This window comes from Perca fluviatilis, chromosome 22, assembly GCF_010015445.1.
Source record: "Perca fluviatilis chromosome 22, GENO_Pfluv_1.0, whole genome shotgun sequence".
In the NCBI taxonomy this organism is placed as follows: domain Eukaryota; kingdom Metazoa; phylum Chordata; class Actinopteri; order Perciformes; family Percidae; genus Perca; species Perca fluviatilis.
In genome coordinates, this window is record NC_053133.1 from 30,925,142 (window position 1) to 30,937,641 (window position 12,500).

General features: G+C 47.6%; 2 protein-coding genes across 2 annotated transcripts in view; both read left to right on the top strand.

Annotated features, from left to right (window-relative positions):
- The window catches only part of LOC120552637 (NACHT, LRR and PYD domains-containing protein 14-like), a 303,082-nt gene that overhangs the window by 163,423 nt on the left and 127,159 nt on the right, over positions 1–12,500 (top strand).
- The window catches only part of kmt2ca (lysine (K)-specific methyltransferase 2Ca), a 120,969-nt gene that overhangs the window by 48,721 nt on the left and 59,748 nt on the right, over positions 1–12,500 (top strand). Inside the window, 8 exon segments of the mRNA XM_039789913.1 lie at positions 79–210; positions 288–599; positions 852–925; positions 2,285–2,548; positions 4,534–4,668; positions 9,512–9,974; positions 11,092–11,641; positions 11,704–11,797. Of these exon segments, the coding sequence (XP_039645847.1) occupies positions 79–210; positions 288–599; positions 852–925; positions 2,285–2,548; positions 4,534–4,668; positions 9,512–9,974; positions 11,092–11,641; positions 11,704–11,797 (2,024 nt within the window).

Genomic DNA, 12,500 nt, shown 5'->3' on the forward strand with positions numbered 1-12,500 from the left:
GTGTGTGTGTGTGTGTGTGTGTGTGTGTGTGTGTGTGTGTGTGTGTGTGTGTGTGTGTGTGTGTGTGTGTGTGTGCAGAGCTGGAAGGGAAGGATGTGGAGGAGGTGTTTACCGCTGTTCTCAGTCCAAACGGCAACAACCAACAACAACCAGGGCAAAGCCAACACACACACACTGCAGCCGGAAGCAAGGGAAACACACACCACTCAGGTACACACACACACACACACACACGCACACACACTGGTCAAACAGATTGATTGATTATTGAATGCGTCTCTCTGCAGCTACTGTGTTTCCTCGTCTTCCGCTGATGAACGGCCTGATGGGAGCTGCTCCTCACTTCTCAAACTCTCCCATGATGCCCGGTGTGGCTCAGAGTCCCGCAGGCTTTAGGATGCCCCCTCCCGAGAGCCCCGCCCCTGGCATGGCCTCTGCCAATCAGGCGCCAGCGGGCGAGGGCGAGCAGGACTCGATGTCGACGGCTCAGAGAGGCATGTTGAAGTGGGAGAAGGAAGAGAGTCTGGGAGAGATGGCCACCGTGGCTCCGGTCCTCTACTGCAACACCAACTTCCCCCAGCTGAAGGAGCAGCATCCTGGTACACACACACACACACACACACACACACACACACACACACACACACACACACACACACACACACACACACACAGAGAGAGAGAGACCCACACACACACACACACAGTTATTGGTGCTGCTCAGTTATTTACTCTTTTAATATCAAATACAAATCTTCCTTTGGACATGAATATTAACCGTGTGGAGCTGTTTATAAAGATATTTGTGTGAAAATGTTTGTGTTATTATGTTGTGTGTGTGTGTGTGTCAGAATGGTCGACCAGAGTGAAGCAGATCGCCAAGCTGTGGAGGAAAGCCAGCTCTCAGGACAGAGCTCCCTTCGTGGTGAGTTCACACTCCTGATCATATATCACGTCACTTTAATATTTCAGCAACTAATCGCAGCCACAAATCATTGATCCGTGTCGTTCATAAACTACACTAAATGGAAAAACCATTACGGTAGAAGCACAAAAATCCAGGAAAAATAATATACAGAACAGATTCTGAGAGTGGGGCAGGCAAGATGTGCACATTTTCTGACTCTACACACTGTCTCCTCGCTGCCTGCTGAGCAGCGTCTCTCATTCCTTCTTCCAAGATCATTAGATTAAATGTTTTTTACAGTGTGTTCAGGGGACAGGCAGCTAGCAGATAGTGAGGAGATGTTTTTTTACAGTGTGTTCAGGGGACAGGCAGCTAGCAGATAGTGAGATGTTTTTTTACAGTGTGTTCAGGGGACAGACAGCTAGCAGATAGTGAGGAGATGTTTTTTACAGTGTGTTCAGGGGACAGACAGCTAGCAGATAGTGAGGAGATGTTTTTTACAGTGTGTTCAGGGGACAGGCAGCTAGCAGATAGTGAGGAGATGTTTTTTACAGTGTGTTCAGGGGACAGGCAGCTAGCAGATAGTGAGGAGATGTGTGCTGTATGTGACAAAATATGTTGTACCCTAAAAAACGTCTGACATCGCTTAGAGCACAGTTTTAAATCAGCCAAAAAAAGTAAACGGCAAAAATCTCCCAAAGAAAACAACCAGCGATGTCAAACGCTGCTGGCAAATACATTCTTCTCTTCTGGATCATCGAAGCGTAAACGTGGTCCAAAGTCTTTCCACTAAACCAGGGGGGTCAAACTCAGTTTCCCAGAGGGCCACACTGGAGAATGAGAATCAAATCAAGGGCCGGACATGTAGATTATTATTGACATGCTTTTATTTAAGAGAAAAAGTCAAATATTTTGACTTTATTATTGCATGTCTCATGTACTGTCGTCTTCTCACTTACATTTTGGGCCTATAAAAAAAGCCCCAAAAAAAATCGGCAAAAAGAATTCCTCAGCCAGCGACAAATACGTTGAAAAAAGTGGAAAAAACATCAGAAAGCGCCAAAAACTTCCGAAAAAGTGGCAAAACATTGAGTGAAGCATCAAAAACGTTAAAACAAAGTGTCTAAAGCATTGAAAAATAAGCATAAACCGCTGGGAAAAAGCACCAGAAACTTTGGAAAAAGCGACAAAAACTAGGTGGGCCTGAATGTATTGTGAACCGAAATTGAAACGCGGGCCGGATCAAAACCTGCGAGGGGCCGGATTTGGCCCGCGGGCCTCGAGTTTGACACATGTGCACTAAACTAAGAAACTTAGCGTTGTACTCTGATGCGAAAGTTGTCCTGAAATGTTTGACTTGTTTTCTCCGTCCGGCAGCAAAAAGCTCGAGATAACCGGGCGGCTCAGCGCATCAGCAAGGTGCAGATGTCCAACGACCCGCTCAAACGCCACCAGCCCTCGCAACCGCACCAACAACCGCAACAACAACCGCAACAACTACCACAGCAACCGCAACCCCTGCAGCAACTACCGCTGCCGCCCGGACCTTATGACCCTGTTTCCATGGAGGCAGAGGGGGCGTTCAGGGACCCGCTGAGGCCCAGAGAGTCGGAGCAGGAGCAGGAGTGGAAGCTCCGACAGGTGAGCAGAGTTTCAGTGCATTTTTCTTTAACACATCACCCCGCTCCCCCCCCCCCCATGACGTAGACCCAGAGCGGGAAACCAACGCCAGACTGCAGCCGCAGAGAGGGTTAGGATTTCATCTGGACACGTGTTCACTGAGCATCATATTGTATTAGCGTTTCAGATCTTAAAGTTACTGCTTATCCAGGTCACATTAAAGGGTAACTAACATGTTTGTGTCTGATGTGAACAACAATCTGTGAAACTGGTCCAGTATTACACCAGAACCGAGCTGTAATGTAACCCTACAGGACTAATGTTCAACAGCAGTTAGAGTCACTAAAAGTTCTGCTGTTGCTGCTGACAGACTCACATTATTATTCAAAGAGTCTGACAACATTATGGGATGGATCCCTACAGAGATAGACCTTTTAGTTAAAGAGTAAGATCCTTTTAGTTTAACATGAAACAGCCACGAAATCACCATCACCAAACTCCACCAGACTCCATGTAAATAATCAGGACTTTTAGCGTGTATAGAGCCAGCATATCTCCACCAGACTCCATGTAAATAATCAGGACTTTTAGCGTGTATAGAGCCAGCATATCTCCACCAGACTCCATGTAAATAATCAGGACTTTTAGCCTGTATAGAGCCAGCATATCTCCACCAGACTCCATGTAAATAATCAGGACTTTTAGCCTGTATAGAGCCAGCATATCTCTACCAGACTCCATGTAAATAATCAGGACTTTTAGCCTGTATAGAGCCAGCATATCTCCACCAGACTCCATGTAAATAATCAGGACTTTTAGCCTGTATAGAGCCAGCATATCTCCACCAGACTCCATGTAAATAATCAGGACTTTTAGCCTGTATAGAGCCAGCATATCTCCACCAGACTCCATGTAAATAATCAGGACTTTTAGCCTGTATAGAGCCAGCATATCTCTACCAGACTCCATGTAAATAATCAGGACTTTTAGCCTGTATAGAGCCAGCATATCTCCACCAGACTCCATGTAAATAATCAGGACTTTTAGCTGTATAGAGCCAGCATATCTCCACCAGACTCCATGTAAATAATCAGGACTTTTGGTGTGTATAGAGCCAGCATATCTCCACCAGACTCCATGTAAATAATCAGGACTTTTAGCGTGTATAGAGCCAGCATATCTCCACCAGACTCCATGTAAATAATCAGGACTTTTAGCGTGTATAGAGCCAGCATATCTCCACCAGACTCCATGTAAATAATCAGGACTTTTAGCGTGTATAGAGCCAGCATATCTCCACCAGACTCCATGTAAATAATCAGGACTTTTAGCGTGTATAGAGCCAGCATATCTCCACCAGACTCCATGTAAATAATCAGGACTTTTTAGCGTGTATAGAGCCAGCATATCTCCACCAGACTCCATGTAAATAATCAGGACTTTTAGCGTGTATAGAGCCAGCATAGCTCCACCAGACTCCATGTAAATAATCAGGACTTTTAGCGTGTATAGAGCCAGCATATCTCCACCAGACTCCATGTAAATAATCAGGACTTTTAGCGTGTATAGAGCCAGCATATCTCCACCAGACTCCATGTAAATAATCAGGACTTTTAGCGTGTATAGAGCCAACACCAGAACTTTTAGTGGACTCTTAACTGCTGCTGAACATTTGTACATTAACGTTACATTGCAGCGTTTTCGTTTAATACTGGACCAGTTTCAAAGGTTGATGTCCCATCACACACTCAGACACATAAAGGTTGATTTAAAAACTCCAAGTTACCCCTTTTTAAAGGTTCAGATCTGCTCTGGGATCAGCTGTCAGGGTGGCTTTGGTTTCCCGGCTTCCTCAACCATGTAGTAACCGTGGTAACCAGCAGGCTGCGTGTCTGACTGTTGTCCCTGATGATGATGAAGATGAAGATGATGATGAGTGTGATGTGCATGCTGCTGAGCCTCACCCGCTGCCACTAATATCTCTGATGTAATTGTCATTGACAAAGGGAGAGGTAAATGACAGATGGGGAGCCGGTAAGAAGAGGCAGGAAAATCTCCCCCAAAGCAAAGCCCTAAAATCACCAACTGATAAAGATTGTCCCTACCAGGCATCTGTAGCAGGCGGTGGCAAAGAGGCTCTGGTAAGATCTCAAGGAGAACCTGTTCCAGGCGGACTTCCTTGGATCCACAACGCTCTGAAATCCTCTTCCTGTCCCGGGATGCTGCTCCGCCGGCCTGCACACACACGCTTCTGTTTCCACTCTGATCCCCTGGAGGTTAGCAGCTGGTTAGCAGCTAGTTAGCAGCTAGTTAGCAGCTAGTTAGCAGGTGGTTAGAGGGCTATTTTGGCTGCAGTAAGGTCTCGCTACACAGATGCATTCTGGGATAGGAGGAAAAAAACCTGGGTTGTTTGCATTTCTTTAAACCAATCCCAATTAGGGTTGGGCATCGAGGATCAATTCCTACTTGGAATCGTTCCAAAAATTACACTTCCATCTTTATTGGAGTCGTTTGGAGGATTTGGATTCATATCCGATCATCTGTTTCAAATTTAACACGTGAAAGTTTGGGTTTTGGTGGAACATTTGCACCCCGCTGAAGAAAACTGCTCATAAAATATTAAATGAAGTTAAACAAGGCGAGAGATAAGCCACTACGGACTCCTCTACGCTCGCTCCCTTTAATCCCCTACTTTCTTTTATTAAACAAACTGAACGTTAAATTAAACTGAAAGGCAGCACTAATTTTATTTGTAGAGCACATTTCAGCAGCGGTGCAATTCAATGTGCTTTACATAAAACATAAAAACACAGAAATTAATAAAAATGAATACAAAATTAAAACAATTCATACAAAATTAAAACAGTTGATCAAAAATAGATTAAATACAGGAATAAAAGAATACTATTCCCAATAAAGTGCAGTGCAAAGAATTAAACATATCGATCAAGTACATGAGACATCGTATCAAAAAGAAAAGTCTTCGGCCTTGATTTAAGGCACCCTCCGGTCTTTTCCGTGGTGGTAAACTGTAAGGCTGTACCGCGTTGTGTCAGCAGAGGTCGTTGTCCGCTCCGTTAACGCGCCGTTTTCTGCTGATGTTTACTTTCGACGACCACTAAAAATGTCCGTCTTTCGCCATGTGTTTATTGAGCCGCTTGATATTGCGATGCCGATTTAAAAAGACTATTTTTTGTGCAGCCCTGAAGCTGCCTACGCATGATAAGTGATATGCTGTCTGCTCACCGCTCGGTAGAGCAGGTAAACATCCTCAAGGGTGGCAACGAAGCTGTTGCTATGTAACAACGTGCTGTTATCTCATTGGTTGCACGTTCAAAAGGTCAGCGACACAAAGGTCAAAGTTAATAATTTAAACCTTGAGCGCAGTGCAAAGCGGTAAATCCAAGCGATGCGTGGGGCAAATTTCGGTTCCTCATTTTGGTTCCACTTCATGTGTCGACTGAAATATTTCCCTCTGTCGCTCCGAAACAGACGTTAAAACATCCCTCTCTCTGTAGTCTACCGTTAGCTAGCTACCGTAAATGTAGGCTACTTTTAAAATGCCATATCTTACCTGTGGGCTCACCAAAACAGACTTAAAAGCATATTAACCGTTCACTGCATGTGATCGCTAGTAAACAGATTACATCTTTGATGTCATTTTTCAGTTTTTCAAGAATCTGTTTAGGAATATGAATCGATTTAAAAGTACCGGTTCGGAATCGTAAAAATCCAATCGATGCCCAACTCTGCTCATGTGTAAGCGGCTTAAGGCAGTCCACCGCTCGCCTCCGGGGCAGAAACACCGGAAACTAGAAGTGTGGCGCCGAGGCCGAGCCGACGCGGACTCTCCCAAAGCAAAGAGGATTTCAGACACATGGATCCAGGATCGGTCACGGCCGCCTTCTCTGGGCCAAAGAAACATTCTGACATTCGGGGGGTTTGGGATCAACGGTTAGAGTCTGAAGTGGAGTCGGCCCAGAGTCGCTGTCCGTGGCCTCAGTCCGCCTCAGAACTCACTGATTTTATTCTGAAGGGATGCTATTTTATTCTGAAGGGATGCTATTTTATTCTGAAGGGATGCTATTTTATTCTGAAGGGGTGCTATTTTATTCTGAAGGGATGCTATTTTATTCTGAAGGGGATGCTATTTTATTCTGAAGGGATGCTGCGTCACTCTGAATGTTGGTCCGCTGCCGTCCTTCAACATCCACTCGCACCGTTAGGCCTCTTGCACACTGGCTGCGTGGCGTGAGCGTGTTCATTTGGGTTCCCATGGTAACAGGTTAGAGCGTGCACGCTGCCTGTGTGACACGCACGTCTCAGAAAATACGTGCAGCTAGAAATAGAATCAACGCCTATTTTTCACGCCACACGCCAGCGTGTTGGAAGAGTTTCCAGACAACATAGAATATAAAAAGATGTTTAAATGTCATTTAGACACAAATACATATTAATAAATGACATGTTGATGTCTGAAAGTTTCGAGGTTTTGACATAAATGCAGATATATGAATGTCATTTAAATAATATTTATAAATAATTACGGCTTTACAAAAATGTCACCTGTCAACCCAGAAGGAAATATTCTGGAGCCTATTCTGCCGACGTTGTCTTTGCTGTAATCAGATCAGAATATATTTATGTTTATGGGAAACATCCATGTGTCAGACAGGGCTAGCAGCAGCAGCGCCGCGTCAGACACCTTTCTGGTGGGAAAGACGTAGAAAACTCCACGCAGACGCCACGCAACAGAAACGCCACGCAGACGCCACGCTCAGGCCACGCAGCCAGTGTGTAACCGGCCTTATTCTCTCTCCGTGGCCGCTGGATACGGCCAGTTGCTTCTAGGGCTGCGAAGATGAACAGATTAGTCATCAACTATTAAATTAATCTCCAACTGTTCTCATATTGAGTCAGCAGTTTGAGTCATTATGTCTTCTTTCCTTCCTTCCCTTTTTCCAAACCCTTTTATTTATTCTTTCTTTACTTCCCTTCTATCCAGCACTTTACTTTCCTCATCCTTGCCTCCTTGCTTCATTCCTTCCTTCTTTCCTTTTCTTTTCTTCCCTTCCATACTTCCTTTCCTGAGTACTTCTTTTCTTAGGTCTTCTTTCCTTCCCTCCTTAGATAACTTAGTTGAAAACTTGCATAACAACTGGAGCTGCAAAGATTAATCGATTATTCAAATATTAAATTATAAATGTATATTATTATTGTTATAATAAATTTAAATTAAAACATTTTGGAGACGTGCTCCGTTGATCCAGAACATTGAGAGAGAGCTGCGTCTTTGGTCCGTTACGGTCGAGTGTTTGAAGGACGGCAGCAGCGCCACGTTCACCGTGACCAGGTGTGATGAACCAGGTGTGATGAACCAGGTGTGATGAACCAGGTGTGAGACAGACAGGAAACAGGCAGCGAGGAAACAGGAAGTGACTCTAAACCCCCTTCAGCCATCCCACCAGAACCAGAACCACAGGAGACTGAAACACTTCTGTCTGCAGCACAGCTGTCTGGGTTGCTATAGGAACCTGAAACTAAAACCAAAATCAGCCACGTATCTCCAGAACATTCTGACACTCGTTCTCCATCGCCCTGAAAGTTCCTAAAATAATAATAATAATAAGAAGAAGAAACGTGGCTTTTAACTGCGTATAACTTTAGTTTTTTGATAGTGTTGTCGATTTGTTGTCTTTTTTTTTCAGTGTTTTTGGCTCTTTTAGAATATTTTCTTCAAACGTTTTTTCCTCACTTTTTTTTGTTGCTTTTTTGAAAAGTTTTTTATATTTTTTTAATGTTTTTTTTTCTTCACTTTTGTGACATTATTTTTATTATTATTTTGTTTTATGTTTTTATGGATTTGTTGGATTTTTCTGAACGTTTTAGTAATTTATAAAAATTATTTTTTGAGTTTTCTTTTTCATTTTTTTCTTGGCGTTTGTGCAGCTTTTTCTTATTGTTGGTATTCTACAGTTTCTCTTTTTTCCCGTTTTTTTTTTTTTTGACTTTTTTTTAAAATTTATTTTTATTGTTTTTATGGTTTTGTAATTTTATTATCAGTTTTTTTTTTTTTTTTAATTTTTACGGTTTTGCAGCTTTCTTTATTTCAGTTCTTTCTCAGGACCGAACTCTCACGAGATCTGGCAACACACGTTTTTCACTTTTTTCAGTGTTTATTAACTTAGTTTTTATTCTACGTTGTCACGGTTACGTTTTTGATGCTTTTTTTTGGTTCCCCCCCACACACACACACAAACACTTTGTCAGTGTTTTTGAAATGTGTAAAATGTTTGAAAGAATCTAATGACAGAGGTGTTTCAGTCGTGGTTTCTGACACCCCCACCCCATCCTGCACGCTGTGAACTCATCCTTCACTGATTCTCCTCCATTTCCTGAGAGAGAGAGAGAGACAAAGAGAGAGACAGAGAGGGGGAGACAGACAGACAGAGACCGAAACACAGAGAGAGAGAGAGAGAGACAGAAACAGAGAGAGGGAGAGACAGAAACAGACAGGGAGAGACAGAGAGGGAGGGAGAGACGGACAGGGATAGACAAAGAGAGATGGTGATGGAGGGAGGGAGAGAGAGAGAGAGACAGACAGACAGACAGACAGACAGGGAGAGAGAGAGACAGAGGGACAGGGAGAGAGAAAGAAGGACAGGGAGAGAGAGACAGACAGACAGACAGACAGACAGGGAGAGAGAGAGACAGAGGGACAGGGAGAGTGAGAGAGAGACACAGACAGACAGGGAGAGAGAGAGAGGGACAGGGAGAGTGAGAGAGAGACACAGAAAGACAGGGAGAGAGAGAGAGACAGGGACAGGGAGAGAGAGAGACACAGACAGACAGACAGACATAGAGACAGAGATGTTACAGTGAGCGTTGCTAGCTGCCATGTCACCATGTTGTCCCGTGCGTGTGGCGAGCGACTGCTCCCTGATGTGTGTCTCCGTCCTCCCGTCTCGTCTCTCCGTCTCTCAGATGCTGCGTCAGAAGAGCAAGCAGCTCGCCAAGATGGAGGCCACGCAGAAGCTGGAGCAGGTGAAGAGCGAGCAGCGCCAGCAGCAGATGCTGATTGGCCGCCTCTCGCCGGACGGCGGCAGCCGCAGCCCCGGCACGCTGCTGCAGAGCTCCGGATTGGCCGACGACGTCTTCCTCAGACCGCAAGCCCCGCCCCCGTCGGGCTTCTCCCCGCTGTCCTCCTCCTCCCCCCTGCACCAGCCGCCCTCCTCCCCCCAGATGTTCTCGCCGCCGTCGTCACGCCCCTCCTCGCCGTGGGACCCCTACGGTAAAGCATCGGGGACTCCCCGTCCAGCGTCCTCCCAGCAGCAGCAGCGCCACAACTCCCTGAGCGCCTCGCCGGCACACGATGCCTTCGGCTCGCCGGCGCCATCGCCAGACGCCAAAACCTCCGACGGCTCACGGAGCCTCCCTCCCCAGCCAGGTAACTCCTTTCTATGTTTTTGCTACTTTTGAGTTTTTTCTCTTTAAAGAAAAGGCTCTTTAAACAGATTTGTTCCCACTTTTTTCCAATGTTTTTTTCTACACTTTTTTTTTTTTTCCCCAAAAAAACTGTCTCCTCCTTGTTTTCTCCTCCCACTGACCATCTCCTCCTTGTTTTCTCCTCCCACTGACCATCTCCTCCTTGTTTTCTGCTCCCACTGACCGTCTCCTCCTTGTTTTCTGCTCCCACTGACAGTCTCCTCCTTGTTTTCTGCTCCCACTGACAGTCTCCTCCTTGTTTTCTCCTCCCACTGACCGTCTCCTCCTTGTTTTCTATTCCCACTGACCATCTCCTCCTTGTTTTCTGCTCCCACTGACCGTCTCCTCCTTGTTTTCTGCTCCCACTGACCATCTCCTCCTTGTTTTCTGCTCCCACTGACCATCTCCTCCTTGTTTTCTATTCCCACTGACCATCTCCTCCTTGTTTTCTATTCCCACTGACCATCTCCTCCTTGTTTTCTGCTCCCACTGACCATCTCCTCCTTGTTTTCTATTCCCACTGACCATCTCCTCCTTGTTTTCTGCTCCCACTGACCGTCTCCTCCTTGTTTTCTATTCCCACTGACCATCTCCTCCTTGTTTTCTGCTCCCACTGACCATCTCCTCCTTGTTTTCTGCTCCCACTGACCATCTCCTCCTTGTTTTCTATTCCCACTGACCATCTCCTCCTTGTTTTCTGCTCCCACTGACAGTCTCCTCCTTGTTTTCTGCTCCCACTGACCATCTCCTCCTTGTTTTCTGCTCCCACTGACCATCTCCTCCTTGTTTTCTATTCCCACTGACCATCTCCTCCTTGTTTTCTATTCCCACTGACCATCTCCTCCTTGTTTTCTGCTCCCACTGACCATCTCCTCCTTGTTTTCTATTCCCACTGACCATCTCCTCCTTGTTTTCTGCTCCCACTGACCATCTCCTCCTTGTTTTCTATTCCCACTGACCATCTCCTCCTTGTTTTCTGCTCCCACTGACCGTCTCCTCCTTGTTTTCTGCTCCCACTGACCGTCTCCTCCTTGTTTTCTGCTCCCACTGACCATCTCCTCCTTGTTTTCTGCTCCCAGGGTTGCAGCAGAGCAGGGCGGGCATGATGAGCCCCCCCTCTGGCTCCGCCCCCGACCTTTCATCCAGACACGTTGGTATCCGAGCCGCCGAGACGTACCAGAGGACTCCTCTTAACAGCGCTAACCAGCGCGTATCGGCGTCTGAAATGTACTCTCAGGGCGGGCTGTTTAAAGCCCCCATGCCCCCCCAGCAGCCGGAGGTGTTTGGCGGTCCCGGGGGAGTCCGCCGGGACCCTTCCAGACCCCCCTCAGACCTGGGCTACTCCCTCCAGCAGTCCCAGGACGCACAGTTCCCCTCCAGTCCGCTGTCGGGGCTGGGCTCGCCACACCGCAGCCCGTACAGACAGGACTTCATCCAACCGGTCCCGGACGCCTTCCCCCAGCACTCCCCTCTGGCGTCCAGACCTTCACCGGACCCGTACGCTAATCCTCAGACCCCCGGCACGCCACGCCAGCACTCGGACCCCTCGTACCTCGCCACGACGTACAGCCAGCAGGCCGCCAATCGCCGGCCTCCCGCAAAACCTGGACCAGTCGCCGCCAACGCCGCGCACGCCCTGGCCGAAGCCCCGGTCCCCCCGGGGAGTCAGCAGCGTGGCCGCCCGCACCCAGCAGCCGGCCCACGCCCGGCCACGGAGAACCACCCGCGGAGAGCTTCACTTCTCAGGCTGGAGAGAGCGGGACCTTCACCCCCACGCTGCACCAGGTAACAGGTCCTACAGCGCTCACATGTCTGTCAGCGCTGAGAGAGGGAGGGAGAGGGAGACAGAGGGGAGAGAGAGAGAGACAGAGGGGAGAGAGAGAGAGAGACAGAGGGGAGAGAGAGAGAGACAGAGGGAGAGAGAGAGAGACAGAGGGAGGGAGGGAGAGAGGAGAGACAGAGGGAGGGAGAGAGATGAGAGACAGAGGGAGAGAGAGAGGGGAGACAGAGGGAGGAGAGAGAGAGACAGAGGGAGGGAGAGAGAGGGAGAGACAGAGGGAGGGAGAGAGATGAGAGACAGGAGGAGAGAGAGAGGAGAGACAGAGGGAGGGAGAGAGATGAGAGACAGAGGGAGGGAGAGAGGAGAGAGAGAGAGAGGGAGGGAGAGGAGAGAGACAGAGGAGAGAGAGAGAGGGAGAGAGAGAGAGGAGGGAGAGGGAGGGAGAGAGAGAGAGACAGAGGGAGGGAGAGAGGAGAGAGAGACAGAGGGAGGAGAGGGGAGAGAGAGAGAGAGGAGGGAGAGGGAGGGAGAGAGAGAGAGAGAGACAGGAGGGAGAGAGGAGAGAGAGAGACAGAGGGAGGAGGAGGGGAGAGAGAGACAGAGGGAGGGGGGGAGAGAGAGAGAGACAGAGGGAGGGAGAGAGAGGAGAGAGAGAGAGAGGGAGGGAGAGGGAGGGAGAGAGAGAGAGACAGAGGGAGGGAGAGAGGA